Genomic DNA, 20,090 nt, shown 5'->3' with positions numbered 1-20,090 from the left:
TATTATAATGTTATTTCTCTATTTCATCCATATTTGCTGTACTTTGTTACAGTTTGGTCGTCGACGTTCACTAGCCATTTGTATACGCTCTGTGTGTTATAAAATAGAGCTGTAAGTTTTCACCAATAACTTGAACCAGAATTCGGTAAGATCGAGGTATCACCAATTAAAAATTTTACCATTTTTGGTTTGGTTAAATTTTATCTAAATTTATTTATGTATAATCTTTTTGCTAATTTGTTGCGTGCATGTTTTTCGGAACTTTATTATGAAAGGGAACATAGTTATGAAACTAGAAATGCTGATTTAGTTAGAACGCTGGTTCCAGTTACTACCAGATCTAAAAATTTTTAACCAATATTGTAGAAATGGATTAAGTGACTGATCTGGGACTGAGTATATGCTTGTGAGTATTAAAAGAGAAATTGATTTGTGCGTTGATTGAGGTGAGTGTCGGTATATGAAAGGAAGCATGATGAATCATAGAGTATGAGTGTGGGATTCCTTTAAGTTCCCTGTAAAAATTAAAAAAAAAATCATTATCTTTAGAATTTTGATTAATTGTTTAGTAGGAATGGGGGAGGGGAGAAGGAGTCAGAGAGTTTTTTCCCCGAGGAAGCGTATTAGTGTATTAGTAGTTGAAGTGTCCCTTTTTTTGGGTCGTCCCAAACATGTTAATATGTGTTGGGACCTATTTTGACATTGTTAGTATTATATGCAGTTTTATTTTGTTAGTATTATATGAAGATTTCTATGCTGTGTGTTTTTTGTGACCCATTTGTTAATAATAATAATAATAATAAAAAAAAAAAAAAAAAAAAAAAAAAAAAATTCTAAATGGCTTAACCTTAAGCATATCTTGTTAACCATAGGGCCAAGTATGATCCTAAAACATTTTGTTAAAAAATGCAGAAGCCAAAACTGTCCAAAGTTTAACAGAATGAGTTGTTTTGATTGACCAATACAAAAGAAAGCGTCTATTTCAGGATACATTGGTTTTATTTTTTTTTTAGGGTCCAAAAATCCAATTTTTAAATTTGACACTTAGGTTTACTTAAAAAAAAAAACACTTAGAAATAAGTCGAAACTTTATTTTGAACATTATCTTAGGTCAGAAAAAAATTAAGAAAACAAAATGGTGCTAGGAATTAGTTTATTTTGCAAAATATACTTCATTATTTTCTATTTTAAGAGGTGGAGTGGCATTTCTGAAAAAAAAATGAATAAAATGGTACTTCAAATTTGTGCCACACTTCAGCAAACTTTAAAATTCAAAAAAGAATCAGACCAACAGTTTTAAAGCTATAGTGAAAAACAATAGAAGCAGTTGGGTTTGACCAAATGCTGGAATTCAAAGTAACAGGGCAATCAAGCACCAACCCAACTGCAAAATTTTACAATAATTTCTCTAGGCCCGAGGATCACCAAGATTACTTAAATAAATCACCCTACCTAGATGATACTGTTAGAGTCAATTACTGCCAAGTAATAAGAAGAAAAATCATTTAAAAGAAAAAAAAAGAACAAAACAAATAACAGAATACTAAGACAGAAATATTAAAGACAGTAATGTATAACTACTTTTCCACTCGAAGCACAATGCTCGTTTTCACATTGAATATGTCCACAGCCAACAGTTAATTGGTAGTAGTATTTCTGAATTAGTTTCCTGGCAGCAGCTTTCTTTTCCTCATCAATTTCCATAATAATTGGTTTACTAAAAAGATCATGAAAACTGATCAAAAGAAAATATAAGTTAAAGAATTCAAAGTTAAGCACACATATGCGAGAGCTCAGGAATGACGGGGAATATGGAACCAGCAGCTTTGAAAGGGAGGAGGGCCTTGAAAAATATAAAAATGTTATAAGGTTCTCTCCAGAAGAAATGCAGAATAACAGACTACAAATGTACATTTTCATACTTTGCATATACACAGGATTTCACGTAATTTGTTGCTAAACTACAGGCAAGGTTTTGGCCAAAGAACACTGCATTGAGTCATCCCTACAGTCACTGGACACCTTTTTTCTGTGAAACAGCCAAGGGGTTAGCTACCAATAATGCAAAGAGTTCTCTACTTAATGATACAGCTTACCATCAACATCACAATGCCTGTGCTTCCTGAATATAACCCTGTTCCAATTACACTGAAAGGCCTAGGCAATAACAAAGAAAAGAACCCAACAGCAACTTCAAGAAGGAACAACTCTATTCATTCTAAGAACTACACAATCAACCAGTCTAATATTTACCATTATTTTCTGAAAATATGTTCCCTTCTTTATCATGTATAATCTGATCCCAGGAACTTTCCACACAGCTTACTTGGGATACTTTCAAATACTACTTCTGGATGATAACAAATTTTCTGGGCTGAAATGGGTCAATTTTTAATTAGGAAGACAACTCGATGAACAACTTACCATGTCATTGAGGACAAGACAACTATTAGTAAGACTTTGGCCAAGTGGGGGGGGAGGGGGGGTATTTTGCTATTGTTTCTGTCTTTGATAAACTAGAATGTAAATTATTCCAATTTATGAAAAAATAAAGGGTGGTAGAATATGCTTATTGAAAATACCCTTGGTATTTCTTTTAATGCATAAATTCGAATTGACAGTTCTTTGTTTTTCAATTAAATAAAAAAAAATTTTTTAACTGAAAGTAAGGAACGACGTTAAAACTTAAAACGAACAGAAATTATTCCGTACATGAAAGAGGCTGTCCCCTCCTCAGCGCCTCGCTCTTTACGCTAAAGTTTTTCATTGTTTAAAAAAAATAGAGTTGTGAGAAATTCAAACTTTAGTGTAAAGAGCGAGGCGTTGAGGAGGGGACAGCCCCTTTCATGCACGAATAATTTCTGTTCGTTTTAAGTTTTAACGTCGTTCCTTACTTTCAGTTAAAAAAACTTGTTTTTTTTTTATTTAGTTTTTGAACGTTTTTAAATTAATGCAGGTTCCGATTTTGGCTCACTATACATGAATAATTAAAACAAAATTTGGGTATTAATTTTACTTTTATTTGGTTAAATGGCTTTCTCGAAACATGTTTAATTTTATTTACGAACGTTTTTATTAGTAATAACTATACGTAACTTATGAATTAACTTACGTAACGAACTTCTATATTCATATATTTTTAATACAAATTAATTAAAAAAACTTTCTGTAAAAGAAATTTTTCAAAGAAAAGTATAGGCTATTTTAAACTTCAGCCCAGTAGATACAAATGCCTGTTAAAATTCAAACTCAAAACGACCAGAAATTACTATTAAAGAATAAATGAAACCCAAAACGAACAGAAATTAAACAAACAATCATAGCAAAAAACATACAACAAGTAATAATATAATGAATAAATAGATCTTAAAGCGAGTAATGCTTAGATTGAATATGAAAATCAAGCTTGAAACGAAAACACATATTTTGCTATTAAAGTATAAATGAACCTTAAAACGAACAGAAATTAAATAAACAATCAATGCGAACAAACATACAATATATATTAATGTAAATGAATAAATAAATCTTAAAACGAGTGAAAGTTAAATTGAATATGCAAATCAAGTTTGAATTGAATAAAAATAACTACAAACAAGAGTTTGGGTATCGCCTCACTGCAGAAGCCTAAATCCTACTGCGCCATTGGCGCTTTACTGAAAACAATTCTTTCATTAATTAAGATTTTAGGGAATAAATATCAGCATATGTATATTCAATTGACAATGCACATTTTCTTTCAGAGAACTCATTTGAATTTTTTTTTCAGAAAAACACAAATTATATTCTGGTTTTTAGAAAACACAGGGGTTTTGAACTCTACTCATCTTCATCTATCTTCGTTTTGAGTTCGACTCTAATATTTATTTTAATTTTTGTTCGTTTTGGGTTTTATTTATTTATTGCTACTGATTTGGGGTAGTTGTATGCTTGGTAATTGTATGATAGTCCGGACGCTAGGTGTTGAAAGTGCAAATCATACCAAGACAGACCGAGGTTACAAAAGAGATGAACATACCCTCCACCCCCCTAGATTGACCTAACCAATTCGGACCAACCAGAAATACTTATTTATGATTAATGGGCCACCCAGTTACGCGACGTGTTATTATATTTTGGATTTTTATGTAAGAAAATGCGTGTTCCTCAAAGTTTGAGGTGCAGTTTTCCGCTCAAATAGAAATGCTTAGAAGCCATAGAATGTTTTCATAACAAACCAACACGATTAGTTAGAAAAATGGCAGAGTTAAAAAAAATGGCAAAACTATATGAGTCTTGAACAGTCTTGGAAAGTATAAACAAAATCAAATTGAATATTAGATATATAATGATATTAATTGTTGAAAGATCCATCAGTTCAAGATTTTTTTTCACTGTAATTTTTATTCTCATTTTCAATGCTGTAAGAACTGGAAAATAATAAATTTGTAATATACGAGTTCTTCGTTTTCAGTGAAGCACCAATGACGCAGAAGGCATGAGGTTTTTACAGTTAAAGAAGGGGGCAGTATCCAAATTTTGTTTGTAGTGAAACTATATTTGTCTTGACTAATTTTGAAAAGAACTAATAAATTAAACTGAATATTTGATGCATAATGATATTAATTGATAAAAGTTCTTCGGTAAAAAATTTTACTGTAATTTTAATATTTATTTTCAATATTAAGTAAAAAAGAAAACATTTGTAATACAATTCGTTTTCAGTAAAGCGCCGATGACGCAGTAGGTTTTAGGCTTCTGCAGTGAGGCAATACCCAAACTCTTGTTGTAGTTATTTTTATTCAATTCAAACTTGATTTGCATATTCAATTTAAGTTTCACTCGTTTTAAGATTTATTTATTCATTTACATTAATATATATTGTATGTTTGTTCGCATTGATTGTTTATTTATTTTCTGTTCGTTTTGAGTTTCATTTATACTTTAATAGCAAAATGTGTTTTTTCGTCTTAAGCTTGATTTTCATATTCAATCTAAGCATTACTCGCTTGAAGATCTATTTATTGATTTATATCATTGCTTGCTGTTTGTTTTTTGCTATAATTGTTTATTTAATTTCTGTTCGTCTTGGGTATCATTTATTCTTTAATAGTAATTTCTGGTCGTTTTGAGTTTGAATTTTAACAGGTATTTGTATCTCCTGAGCTTAAGTTTAAAATGGCCTTTACTTTTCTTTGAAAATCTTATTTTTCGGAAAGTTTTTTTTCATCAATTTTTTCTTCGTTTTTGATTGCAAAAAGTTTCAAGTTTTTATGGCATGGGGGGGGGTGCTTACTGTCCGATTATTCTTGACTTTAAAAAACGGATCTAGAACTTCCAATTTAAATCGAATAAGGCTTTTTTCAAAGTCCATACGATTACCTCTTTGATAAAAACCTTATATATGAACAATAGACAGCTTGCATAACTTATGGACAGCGATTGACAACAATGAATGGATTTAAAAAATAGCTCCAATAAGGGAGTTTAGACCATTTCACTTGCTTACACAAAGGGATCACGACTGTTTGGAATTGACCTTAATAGGATTTTTTGTGCCAAAGTAATTTTACATCTATCTCAGAGTATGTATTTTAACCTTATAATTGGATAATTATAAGATTTTCTATGCGTTCTTCTCATACAAAACCACTTCCCATAAGCTATAAACCCCCCTTAATAAGTTGTGCCCCAGGGCATAACTTACAACGCCTACCCCCGGGCCCTGGTGGGCTGTGTCGACACCAGAGTTTTTTTTTATCAGAACTTTGAACTATTTTCACAAAATGTCTATCACAAAATTTTTACCTGATGCATTTAGGGAAGGGAGGAGGGGGGGGGGCTAGTTGCCCTCCAATCTCTTTTGACTCTTAAAAAGTGAACAAGAACTTTCAATTTTCAATCAAATGAGCCCTCTCCAAAGTTTTTATGAGCATCCATTCCATAAGAGATGATGGTAAGGATTCTGAGAATTCTTAAATTACAACCCATGCCTTGAGGGATCTGGGGGAGTTGTCGTCCTCAAAGACTAAATGTCCAGAACTTAAAAATACATTGAAAGAAGTAGCTATCTGAAAGATCTGATTTGATGTTCTTTTGGAAAAGGTGGGCGTAAGAGGGGGGTTAGTTGCCCTCAAATCACTTTCGACTATCAAAAAGGGCACTAGCCCTTTGAGTTTCCAATCGAATGAGCCTTTTTTGAAGTTTCTACGACACCGCCTTCTATAAAAATCTTATATGCCCCCAGGGCATAACTTGAAACCCTTGCCCTGAGGGTTGTGGGGGATTGTCCTCCTCAAAAATATATTGTCTATCTGGAAATCAACTATGCTGAACGAAATGGCTATCTCAAACTTTTGATTGGATGTGTTTGGGGGAATGATGGGCGTGGGGGGTGGGGCTAGTTGCCCTCCAATCACTTGTGACTATTAAAAAGGGCACTATTTCTTTGAATTTCCAATCGAATGAGCCTTTTTTGAAGTTTCTACAACAACACCTTCTATAAAAACCTTATATGCCCCCAGGTCATATCTTAAAACCCTTGCCCTGAAGGTTGTGGGGGAGTGTTCTCCTCAAAAACATATTTTCTATCTGGAAATCAACTACGCTGAACAAAATGGCTATCTAAAAATTTTGATTGGATGTGTTTGGGGAAATGATAGGTGTCAGGGGGGGGGCTAGTTGCACTCCAATCACTTTTGACTATTAAAAAGGGCACTAGCCCTTTAATTTTCAATTGAACGAGCCTGTTTTGAAGTTTATACAATAACACCTTCTCTAAAAACCTTATATGCCCCCAGGGCATAGCTTAAAAATCTTGCCCTGAGGGCTGGGGGGGAGTGTCCTCCTCAAAAAGATATTTTCTATCTGGAAATCAACTATGCTGAACAAAATGGCTATCTCAAAATTTTGATTGGATGTGTTTGGGGAAATGATGTGCGTCAGGGGGGGGCTAGTTGCACTCCAATCAAATTCGACTATTAAAAAGTGCACTAGCCCTTTAATTTCCAATCAAATGAGCCTGTTTTGAAGTTTCTACAACAACGCCTTCTATAAAAACCTTATATGCCCCCAGGGCATAGCTTAAAAGCCTTGCCCTGAGGGTTGTGGGGGAGTTTTCTCCTCAAAAATATATTTACTATCTGGAAATCAACTGCGCTGAACAAAATGACTATCTCAAAATTTCGATTGGATGTGTTTGGGGTAATAATGGGCGTGGGGGGGCTAGTTGCCCTTCAATCACTTTCGACTATTAAAAAGGGCACTAGCCCTTTAATTTCCAATCAAATAAGCCTGTTTTGAAGTTTCTACGACAACGCCTTCTATAAAAACCTTATATGCCCCATGGGCATAACTTAAAACCCTTCTCCTGACGGCTGTGGGGGATTGACCTTCTCAAAAATAAATGTTCTATTAGGAAATCCACTACGCTGAACAAAATGGCTATCTCAAAATTTTGATTGGATGTGTTTGGGTGAATGATGGGCGTGGGGGGGCGGGGGGCTAGTTACACTCCAATCACTTTTGACAAATAAAAAGGGCACTAGCCCTTTAATTTCCAATTGAATGCGCCTGTTTTGAAGTTTCTACAACAATGCCTTCTATAAAAACCTTACATGCACCCAGGACAAAACTTAAAACTCTGGTCTTGAGGGTTGTGGGGGAGTACCCTCCTCAGAAACAAATTTGTCATCTGGAAATCATTTAAGGTGAACAAATGGATTGCTCAAAATTTTGAGTGTATGTTTTTGGGGGAATGGTGGGCGTGAGGGGGGGCTAGTTTGCCCTCCAATCATTTTGACTATTAAAAAGGGCAGTAGAACTCTCCATTTCCAATCGAATGAGCCCCCTTTGAAGTTTCTACGACGATCCCTTCCATATGAAGTGCCTCTGGGAAAAAAATATATAATAAAACATTAGAGCCGCATGGCCTTTACTATAGGCAACGCTACAGCGTTGCCTCTGATATTAGAGGGTTCGCCCCCTAGTCAATACCTTGCTCTTTAAGCTAAAGTTCGAATTTTGTTCCAATTCTTTAAAAATGACCTTTTAATCACAACTACCTTCAATGAGAATAAATAGCTCCTATGAAAGTGCTAGATAATCTTTGATTTAGAGAGCGAGATATTGACTAGTGGGCGAACTCTATCATATCCGTAATGTCTTCTGTCGTTCTAAATTTTGATGTTGCTGCTTACTTTCAGTTAAAAATCTTGTTTTTTTTTATATAGAATTTCTGATAGTTTTTTAAATGATACTGGGAAATCCGGCGCCCCCTTCATAGGAATGTCCCTTCCCCCATGAACCCTTCCTTCGTGGACATATCCTCCCACCTAACCCCTGATCCACTCCCCACCCCGCCCCCCACTACCAGAAAAAATCCCCCCTGAAAACGTCTGTATACTTCCGAATAACCAATACAATATGTTAACATTTGGTAAAGTTCATAACTTACAGCCCTCCCCCCAGGGACTTAGGATGATTAAGTCATTCTAAAAGAGATAGTTATTATATTGTCGGTCATGCTAAACAAAATGGCCATGTGTAAATTTTGATCGGGTGACTTTGGAAACCCCTGAGCGTGGGAGGGGGCCTGCTTGGATTCCATTTTTTTGGTCACTTAAAACTGGCACTAGAACTTTTAATTTCCGTTTGAATGAGCCCTCCCACGATATTCTAAACACGCATCTGTGATCTTTCTTCTGGCAAAAAATGCAAAATTCCACATTTTTGTAGATAGGAGCTTGAAACCTCTGCAGTAGGGTTCTCTGATATGCTGAATATGATGGTGTGATTTCAATTAAGGTGCTATAACTTTTAGGGGGTCTTTCTCCCTTTTTTCGAAAATCCGCAAAATTTTCTCAGGAGCGTAACTTTTGATAGGTAGGACTAAACTTGATGAAACTTATATATTTGAAATCAGCATTAAAATCTGATTCTCTTGATGTATCTATTGGTATCAAAATTCCGTTTTCTACAGTTTCGGTTACCATTGAGCCAGGTCGCTCCTTACTTATAGTTCGTTACCACGAACTGTTTGGTTAGTCTATTCTGACTTTTCCAATTTTTATTGAGGTATTTCTTTTGCACTTAAAATTAAAGTAAAGTGCTTTGCAGAATGATATAAACAAGTATTTTGGAATTTTTAACTATGTCATTGAGGACAAGACAATGATTAGTAAGACTTTGGTCAAGGGGGGGGGGGAGGTTGGTATTTTGCTAATATTTCTGTCTTTCATAAACTAGAATGTAACAAATTACGAACCATGCTAAGTTCTGGTTAAGTTTTTGAATTCCTTGAAGTAGAACAACCTTAGATCACATTTTTTTATCAAAAGAAAAACAAAATTAGGTCTTAAGCAAAATTTCCATAAAATCCCTTATAGTGTATTGATTTTGCAAAGAGATGTTTTCTAAATTATATTAATAATTAACTGCAGAGCACCTTCCGCCCTCAGCTCTAGTTCCCTTTGGCTTGATTATTATCAATTGTTTTAGTGTTATTAATTATGATTTTCATTATTACTATTCTAATCTGATTAGCAGGTTATTACCAAAGAAAATTGAAAAGCAACATGCACTACTTATTAGTTCTGATCTAGTTGCAAAAAGTGTTTTGTGATCTAAATCCAAGTATATTGACCTTTATGGCATATTTTTGCAGCATACTAGGAAGGATTCTAAAGAATTAATTGCTCATATATAGCTGCTTTTCAAGATTGATATGTCCACATTGTCAGTATCTGATTTGTTTTTATGTGGATCATTTTACTTCAGTTTTAAGAGAGCTAAAGCTTATATGTCTTTCTATGTGTTGATTATGGTAGCATGCAATTTTGGAAGGTTTTTTTAATAAGTTTTGTAATCATTTATTGATAAGCATATTAATTATAAATTGGACCAGTTTGGTTTTCAATCTAAACTTAGTTGCTAGCACGTGCAACATCCTGCTATGCTGGTGCTTATATTATGCTTCCATTTTTACCATGCTTATGGCTTGCTTTATTTTGAAGATAGCCTGGGTCTTCAAAGTCTATGTGCACTTACTTTTTAATTTGGTTAGGAGAAAAGAGCAGAGAAATATTCAATAATGTTGAATTTGAGGATGGTAATGCCCACAAAATAGATCATCTCCTAGCATAGTTCTATAAACATGATAGCCCAAAGAAAAATACTCTCTATACTAGGTTTCTTTTTCAAAAGCAGGACCAGTTAGAAGGCGAAAGTGTGGAAAAATACATTACTGACTTAAAGACATTAGCCAAACCTTGCCTTTACAAGGAACCTGATGAGATGATTCGTGATCAAATTGTCTGTGGAATAAGAAACCAGGCAGTCAGGGAGAGACTCCTGCCTGAAGGGTTTTTTTTTACTTTTGAAAATGCTATAACAAAATCCAGAATCCATGGAACAACCCATTCAGTTAAACTCCTTCAGCAGAAGCAAAGCTGTGCCTTTCCAACACAAAATAGATGCTGTTACTCATAGCTCAACCCAAATATGCTTTTGAAGTCAGAGAAAATTCACAAGCAATGCCCCAAGAAGTAATGCTACTTCTGTGGTGGAGCATATCTAGCTAAGCACATTTGCCCAGCAAAAGGAAAAATTTCCTCCCAGTGCAAAATGCCAAATCATCTGGCAAACGTTATTGGAGCAAGATTGTGAGTATGAAAGACAAAGAAATCCAACAAGCAGGCAGAATCACAGAAGAAGAGGATACAGTACTCATGTATATTATTAATCAGAAGTATGAAGCAATTGTAACCCTCGTAATGAACAACCAGTTTCTTGTTTGTTTCAAGCTAGAAGCAGGTGCCCAAGCTAATATCATTCCTAAATCAATCCTTGATCAGCTCAATCCTAACCCAAAACTTCACCCAATTTGTCAAAGACCCACCAGCTATTGTGGTTCCAAGACAACAGTTGTTAGAGCTTGGAATTTACCATGTAGCCACAAGTCCAACCAAGCTGTGATCCACAAACTCTATATTGACTCACCATCCACCCACATCATCAGTTACAAGTCAAGATTTGGAACTGATGAAATGGATCCTCAGTGTTGACACAAGCAAATCCAACACCTGTATACAAGTATACCTGTATACCTGTATACACCTATAGTCTTTGATGCTATTGATTGTCTGGAGGGTGAATACAACATTGATCTGAAAGATAGTTTGGTACCAACTGCATATCCTGCTAAAAGAGCTCCTGCAGCACTGAAGAGTAAACTGCTGCAGGAGCTGATGCATGTGAAGAGGGATGATTTGATCAAAAAGGTTACTGAAGCCTTGGACTAGACCAATTCAATGGTGATTGCAGAGAAAACTGATGGAAGTGTTTGATTACACACAGATCCAATAGACTTAAACAAATGCATAAAGGAGCCATATGATCCAATACCAACAATAGAAGATGTAATATCACAACTCCATGGTGGTACCATCTTTAGCAAACTGGATGCACAATCTGAGTATTGGTCACTTGCACTGTCTGAAAGTACATGTTACATGATGACATTCAGCACCATATACAGTAGATATCAGTTTTTGGGGAATACCATTCAGCATAATTTCAGCCCAAGACAAGTTTCAGAGGAGAATGGAGGAAACGTGTGAAGGGCTAAATGGGTCCATGGTTATAACTAATGACATCTTGGTAATTGAGAGAACCAAAGAGGAGCATGATGAGTGACTGGAAGATCTCCTAGAACAAGCACGGCAGAAAGGGGGTGACTTATTATGAGGAAAAATGCCAGTTAAGAGTGAGCAATGTCTGTTACTTTGAGCATATCCTTGGAGCAAGAGGCAGCAAGCCTGATCCCAAGAAAATAAAAGCTATCAATCAAATACCCAGTCCTCAGACCCAATAAGAGGTCCTTACCCTCTTAGGAATGCTGAATTACCTGGGAAAGTACATACCTACCTTGTCCAATCAAGACAAGACCCTCTATTGGCCTAGAGCACAACAAAGCTTGAATCTTCCACTGTCTCAAATACACCATTCTTTGACTACACTAGTAAAATATAGAACTGAAAGTTGATGCAGCAGGCCTGGCTTGGGAGCTTATATTTGCTGAGGTGGGAAAGTTGTTGCCTTTGCATCTTCAGCCCTGAATTAGACTGAACAAACATTTTCTGAGCTTGAAAAGGAGTTGTATGCAATTGTCAATGGCTGCAAGCATTTTCATTATTACTTGTATGGAAGACATATAAGTTTCCTGATGATTGACCATAAGAGACTATTGGTGCCAATCTGATTGAAAAGGTCCCAACTCGAGTTCAGAGACTCCTGTTGCAGCTTCAGCCTTATGAGCTCCACCTGCAATTTCATTCTGGAACAGTAATTCCAGTTGTTGATATCCTCTCCAGACTGTACTTACCTGATGCAGACAACAAACTTCAGAAGGAAATAGATGTATATGTATACCAAATCATCAAACAAATACCAGTGAGTGACAACAAATTGGTGGCTATCAAGCTTGAAACCAATAGACTCTCAGCTGAATTCTATTCTCAAGGCCAAAGAGCCTGGATTGCCAAGTTACAGGAAAATTTGCCAGTCAAGCATAGGCAATTACTGGAGTATTCAACACAAGTTTTTGGCTGAAAATGGCATCATCTTTAAAGGAGACAGAATTGTGATACCTCGAGCACTATGAACTGAAATGTTAAAATAATTGCATGTAGCTCACCTTGGTGTGGAGAAAACAGAGCAACTGACACAGAATTACTAGTATACTGGTCAGGTCTGAATGTTGACATTAAGGAGCATGTTTGGAGACACAGAACTTGTGCTAAGAATATGCATTGAAATCAACCATTCTATCCCACCTCTTCCCTGGCAGAAGGTTGCATCTGACCTTTTTAAGTGGAATGGCTGATTTCTTGGTCACTGCAGATTTTGAAGTTGATAATTTGAGCAGCTTAACTTCAAATACAGCAATTATTAAACAAAAAACTCACTTTGCGAGATACAGAATACCATTAAGATTTATATCAGATAGTGGCCTGCAGTACCCTTCAGCAGAATTTCAAAGATTTTCAGAAGCCTAGGGATTCATGCACATAAATTCAGCCTAATCTGCCCATAATTGAGTGGTCTAATTGAGCAAGCAGTGCAAACTGCAAAGAATCTGATGATAAAGGCATCTGAAAATGGCAATGACCTCTACCTGGGATTACTTGAGAATAGGAATACACCTGCAGACATCCTTGCTTCCCCAGTGCAATTCCTTATGAGTTGGCAGTTGCAATCAACACTATCATGCATGGTCAATCATCTACAAAATGAAGTACTACCTGTCAATGAGTCACATCATAAAAGCTGCAGCTCTCTCCAATCCCAAACACCACTAGCACTGATAGCAACAAAAATAAAACCCAACAAAAGGTTTTAGGGTGCCCGCTAGGAGTTTAAAGACAGAACCTAGCACTAAGACATGTACTATGGATAGTGATTTTTCTGAACCAGCCCAAGCACAGATTAGAAGAGCTGTCAGGCGATCTGAAAGGCTCAACCTATAGGCAGAGTTTGGGTAAGAGGAAGACATGAGTTGTTAGTGAGTAATAATGCATACAAGAAGCAAGCCTAGCACTTTCTTATGTATACCTTTATGCAGGTAGTTGATATATATTAAGTAGTGGTAGAAGAAGCAGGCATATAGAGCTAGTAGTTATGTGAGTAGTAGTGCATACAAGGAGCAAGCCTAGTGCCTTCTTACATATACCTTTATAAAGGTAGTCATTACACAAGAGCTAAGTAGTAGAATATACAAGAAGCAAGCCTTGTGCCATCTTTTCTAAATCTTTATAAAGACAGTCAAAAATAGTTTGTAAGCCCACTGAGTTTGGTTCCAGTGATTGCTTTGTGTTTTTCTCAAAGAAACATGGGTCTTCCAAAGAACAAAAGAGAGAACATGCAACATCCTATTATGTTTGTGCTTTTAAACCCTGCTTGTGCCTTGCTTAGATTTTGCTTTATTTTGTAGGTAGATTGGACCATTAAACTCTAAGCCTTGTTTTCAGACTACCTACATCCAACATGGAGTTCAACCTTGGTTGTGCAAATTACCATTTTCAGCATTATGTTCAACATAGGCAAATGTTTACTTTAAACCCATGTTCAACCTTGCATTTATGGCTTGTTACAATTTTCAGAAACCCATGCACAACAGGCTTGGAACTTTTAAGATGAAAACACTTTAAAGTCTTGCTGGATTGAACATGGAGAACCTGAAAACGATTTTTGCCAAACCTACTCAAGACATACTTCAAACCTGGTGTCTGAAAACACAATTTTATTAATACAAATATTGCATGTTGCAAATTGACTCTGCTCAAATTGATTATGAGTGCTTAAAACCCAGAATTTGACACCAATTTATGTGCACTGGATCTCTATAAAGCATTCGACAGTGTGTTGCATGTCCAGCTATGATAATCTTTGACAACTGTAGGCATTAATCCATCTTTCATAAATATTTTGCAACTTTAGTATGATAATTCTTACATTAAACTAGCCTTATTACATTAGGTCTAACTTTATTGCAAATATCCTGTTAATTCTGGTTGGTCTAATCACCATGTTGGTTTAGTGCCAGCACTTATTTATGCTTTCCTATAATGAGCCAACTTATTTCACTGGTTTTAATAACATATTATATTTAGCATACACTGATGGCTAAGACTGTTTACAGTTTTGGTGGCACATTTAAAGTTCCATAATAGATGTAAAGTTTAAGGTAGACCTAATTATAACAGAAAGACCCAAGGAAGGTTATATACTGCTTTCAGGAGCTATTTGGTCCTTTTTATGTCAGGTCTTTTAATGCTGCTTAGAAGAGATGATGTTAAAAAAGCTCATAGACTTTGTGTTCTATACTGTAAATTCTTGCTATATTACCTCTATATCCAAGAAGAAGGATTATTTCATTATATAATGCTACTGATATTACTGTTTTGCTTGAAAAGCATAGCAAAAGGCTTTGCCTTTGATTGTAGTAACATGTAACATTCTCTAACCAGAAGGTAGTTTCCCATTTTGGTGGTATAGCTGGAAAAGGTTAAATAGAGGACAAGTAAGGACACTCCAATATCTACTAAGGAGCTTGGGAAATATTCCTTTCTGGCCCCCTAGATTTGTTCATATCAAGTTTTCCAAGATTAGAAAAACCACCTGTTCTTTTACCATCAAAGCATAAGCAGACCATCAGCTTCTTAAAACCAATAATAATTAAGATACTTTACACTGATCTTATCTGTCCCCACATGGAATATAGCATTCTTAATCTGAATAAAATTAGTGACTTTGATTTACTGGAGAGCAAGCCAAAAACTGCCACCAAAATGAGAAATCTCCACAACATTGATCACCTAGAAATGACCAAGCTGTTGACTCTTTAAGTGCCAGAGAAACAAAGGTGAAATAATTCTCAGAAGATCTTCTAATCTCCCACCCCTCTGATGTTACTATGACTTGAGATATCTCTAAGAAGCTTTAACAGCAAATCAATTCAACAAGAGTTTTTCATACATCCCTTGCAATTGCTGTTGCTATATGGAGGCAAAAGTGGGAATGCTGACCATAGCATTGACACATTAACCACCAAGATACCCTACAGGAGGCTTAACATCACCTCACTGCATTGGAAATGCAATTTAAGAAGAGATATTTAAAGTAAATATGGACTCCAAGAACAACACTTTTTAGAAAGAACTGGATGGTAAATCATGCTAGTTCAACTGAGATGTGTCTGACTACAGTATCCAGCAAGTAACTACATGATTTGTTAAGAAGCCAGGAAGCAGCTTGTGCTGCTTGCTAGCACCATATATTTGATATACTATGGTTTTAGGAGTTAATTTACAGTAAAGAACAGAAATAATATAGAAAAAAATATACCATTTGATTCTCTATCCAATTCTCTTCAAATTGTAATAACCACTGGCATTACAATGTCAAGTTTATCCCCTCCTCCCTCTGATGGGTTTGGTGATTTTGTCATTTTTAAATTGGCTTTTGCATTTGATAAGAAAGACAAGCCAAGCCATAACACTTGATAATGATAAGACAAACACTTGGTGATGATAAGACAAGCCAACACTTGATAAGAAATAAACACCAAAAATAATGACAATCCACAAAATTAACAAACTTTTGTATAGCCTATAGTCTATGGCAGTCTCTGGCTTTGTTATAGAGGACTGGGAATGCCATTATAACAGCAATCATTATTATATTGTAAAATTATAATGAATGGGGAACCAAAAGGTATATTTTGTTTTCTATCTAATTTCTATATTATAAATTTAACACCCTGGGCTGCATAGAAAAAAAGTTGCTAATTTGTGTTATTTTACAAGTTAAGGTTACTAATAGGACAGAACTCAGGAAAAAATGTAATACTTGATTATCTACTCAATGCTCTTTCCACATAGAATGATCACTGCTGTCACTCACATCCCAGCCCCCACCCCATCCCCCTAACAGGGACAGATATAGCCATTGGCTGAATACAAAAGTTTGCTGCTTTTACAGGTTTCCTGTTATTTTTGTGCTTATTTCTCATCAGAAGTAGCCTCATAACACCAATTAATAAAAAAAAAATCATCAAATTTTTGTATATACTGTAGGGCTATATCTACCTTAAGCTATACAGAAGGTTCTAGACTGCTTTGTACTCATCAGGGGAGGGGATGCAGCTTAAATAGACATCCCCCATACGGCTAATATGGGAGTAAAGTTCATTTGTGATGTAATTGCATGTTATATTTATATTGAGGATGCAATTCTAGGTATATATTTGCAAATTAGGGGGGTGGGAGTATATATTCTGTGAATATATAGGTCCTAAGAAATTCATGAATTTCTTAGTAAAACTGGAAAAACAAGGAAAGAAGTGAAGATAAAGGCTCTTCCCCTGCAAAATGTGTTAACTAGGATTATTCTTCATATTATGGAGTAAGAATTGTTTTCTCAATATGTTTCCTTATGTCCAACTGGACTCCTAGGCTTAAAATACTGGTTGACCGGTTGGGTAATATAAAGATTTGTATATATATATACACTGTCAAATTAGCCATCTGGTGGTATCCCAGCTTAAATAGAAGCAACTCTGAAAATTGGTTTCTTAGAATTTCCCTGAATCTAATTATCTTGAATAACAGCATTCAAGACTGAAATCAAAATAACCTGTAAATGCCTGGTAAGCAGTGAGGAAGGCAGGAGGATCTGCATCCTATATACATTGCCATGGTTTTTTTACACCTGTCTTGGTAGACTGAATTTATGAAAGCATTGGCACTGGGATAGTCACTGTTGTTTTAGTTAGGGAAAATATTGCTCTTAAGCTTTGTGTTGGCTTTCCTTTCAAATAAATTTAATTAGGTGGTCTCTTGTTTTATAGCTTCCTTTTTTCTTCTGCAGCTCAGGGTGGGAGACTTGGGCTTTTCAAGTACTTACATGGGTATAAATTTGGGATCACTCCAGGTCATAAGGAGACATATTAAGAAAACAATTTTTACTTCATAATATGGGAAATATTACTAGGTAACGTATTTCCTAGGGAGGGGATGCAGGACCTTTATCCTCACTTCTTTCCTTGTTTTTCCAGTTTTTCTAAGAAATTCACAGATTTCTTAGAACCTATATATTAACAGAGTATCTAGTCCCACTCCCCTAGTGTGCAAATGTATACCCAGAATCAAATTTTTAATTTAAAAATAACCTTTATTTGCATCACAAATGAACTTTACCCCCACCCCTTGATGTGCAAATATATACCCAGATTTGGATATTTTTAGGGGTGGGGTAAATTTCATTTGTGATACAAATGAAGTTTAGGCTATATTTAGATTTAGAATGCAGTTCTGAGTATAATATTTGCACATTAAGGGGGGGGTATATACTCTGTTAATATACAGGTTCTAAGAAGTTCATGAATTTCTTAGAAAAACAAGGAAAGAAGCAAGGATTAAGGTTATCCTTCTGGAAAATATGTTATCCAGGATTATTTTTTATATAATGAAGTAAAAATTGTTTTCTTAATCTGTCTCCTTATGACTTGGAGTGGTCCCAAATTTTTACCAAGTTTTCTATGGGGTTCAAATTTTCTGAGGGGATTTTTTACAGGAGAAATGAACCATGAGGAAATTTTCTCTGGTGGAAATATTTCTATTAGGGGGGGGGGGTCTGAGAAAAATTTTCTAATGAGGTGGGTAGGGATTTCAAGCATGACTGGAAAAATGATCAGAAATTAATATAATTCTGATTAATATAATATAATGGCTCCCCATCATCACTGACCAGCAACTCTACAGGATCTTTCCTTATTTCACTGGACAATGCAATTTAAGGTAATAATACAAAGTCTTTTTTTCAAATCTAAGTAAAAAGAATCTTCCAATGGGAATTGTCTAGGCTACACAAAGTTTTCCTGGGAGAAATGTTTAGTGAAGATAGGATTATCTGAAGAAAATCTTTGGGGGAGGGGGAAATTACATAGGCTAGCAAGAAATTTACATGTGGGAGGGTTTCCACAGTGGGGGAGGCAGATTTCTCAGCATTATCTGAAAAACTATCAGAAATTAGATTAAAAAACCAATTTTTCAAGTGAAAGTAAGGAGCAGCATTAAAACTGAAAATGAACAGGACTTATTCCATAGGGAAGGTGTCTGCTTCCTCCTCAATCCCTCACTCTTTAGGCTAAAGTTTGAACTTTTGTCCCAATTCTTTATGAGCAACTACCAGTACACAAGGGTTATTATTAATATATTAATTAGAATAAGAAGCTTGCTCTTATTAAAAAGAACCTTATGTGGGTGGTCTCTTGTTCTAACAGTATTAGGCCTAGGTCATCTAACTGGGAAGGAAATTCTCTAGAATTTAGGCTAGCAGCTTTTAGGCAAAATTCAAAGCCAAGATAACAGCTTGTTTTGGTAAATATCTACCAAATCATATTATTGAGTTAGGACAAAAGTGAATACACCATTCAATGCCTTTTTTTATGCTGATTACAAATATAATAATCATTTCTATCGGAAATGAATTTCAGCCCCCCTTAAATATGCCAATTCAGGGTTAGGTATATAGAGGGGGGGGGGCGGAAATTCATTTCCGATAGAAATGATTGTTATATTAGTAATCAGCATAAAAAAGGCATTGAATGGTGTATTCACTTTAGTCCTAACTCAATAATATGATTTGGTAGATATTTACCCTTGTTTTTTCTTCTGCAGCTCAGGGTGGAAACCTGATACAAGATAAGGATAGAACTAGCCTAATATAAGATAACCCAGCATACAATGGCAGAATTCTTGTGGCTAATTTAAGTTTCTTCTAAAATTAAAATAAATCTATGGGCAGAGCTGCCACTAGGTAAAACATAAATCACTAAATCAACAAAAAAATCAATAAACTTTTATTTAGCTGCTTTAGCAAAAGTCGTGCTTTTGCATAATAAAATAGCCGGTTTTAGTAATTTTTTAGGCTTTAAATCCTGCTTTTATCAATTAGATTAACATGTTTCTTTCTTATTTTCAACAGAGGGTACCAATGGGAAGGTGGTGCAATTATCCTTCCATATTTATAAAATATCTTGTTTTTGGTATTTCACTTTTTTCTAAATACTCAAGGGGAGTTAGGATGTTGGTAGACTTCAGGATGAGAATTTGAGAGAAACGTTCCAGGAACAGTTGAATACTAAACTAGAGAGTTTGAAATTTGACAATGCAGAAGATGGATGGAATAATTTTAGGACAACAATTTGTGAAGTTGCTGATACTGCCTTAGGGAAAAAATTAAGAACTCAGCTAGGAATATTAGTGAAAAGGGTTTTTGTTTAACGAAGAGGAGAAATGGCCTGTACAAGAATCATCTGAGTGATAAATCATATGAGAACAAGGGATGGCAAAGAAAGTGGAGAAACTATTAAAATATGAATTAAAAAAGTGTGAGTGGATGCCATGGATAAGATTGCCAAGGATCTGGAAGATGCAGCTAGACAACACAATAGTAAAATATTGTACTGGCAAGTTAATAAATTTGGAGGGAGTAGTCAATCCCGACTTGTCCCAGTTGAAGACAGGAATGGGGCCAGAATTAATGATAAG

General features: G+C 35.3%; 1 protein-coding gene across 3 annotated transcripts in view; it reads right to left on the bottom strand.

Annotated features, from left to right (window-relative positions):
• The window catches only part of Ube3a (ubiquitin protein ligase E3A), a 54,538-nt gene extending 35,221 nt beyond the window's left edge, over window positions 1-19,317 (bottom strand). Inside the window, exons 1-2 of one of the 3 annotated variants that reach the window (XM_089101916.1) lie at window positions 19,283-19,317; window positions 1,582-1,717 (exon numbers count right to left, since the gene is read on the bottom strand). In XM_089101916.1, the coding sequence (XP_088958042.1) occupies window positions 1,582-1,704 (123 nt within the window). In that variant the 5' untranslated portion in view covers window positions 1,705-1,717; window positions 19,283-19,317. Of the gene's footprint in view, window positions 1-1,581; window positions 1,718-2,253; window positions 2,375-19,197 lie in introns of those variants that run through there. The other 2 variants (XM_089101899.1, XM_089101906.1) reach the window with 2 other exon arrangements.
• Between the last annotated feature and the right edge of the window lie 773 nt (window positions 19,318-20,090).

The sequence above is a fragment of the Artemia sp. Qi Xiang Cuo genome, chromosome 2 (genome assembly GCF_049724085.1).
Source record: "Artemia sp. Qi Xiang Cuo chromosome 2, ASM4972408v1, whole genome shotgun sequence".
NCBI classification, from domain to species: Eukaryota; Metazoa; Arthropoda; class Branchiopoda; order Anostraca; family Artemiidae; genus Artemia; species Artemia sp. Qi Xiang Cuo.
The sequence above is the reverse complement of the archived record's forward strand: the minus strand, read 5'-3'. Positions and strand labels throughout refer to the sequence as shown.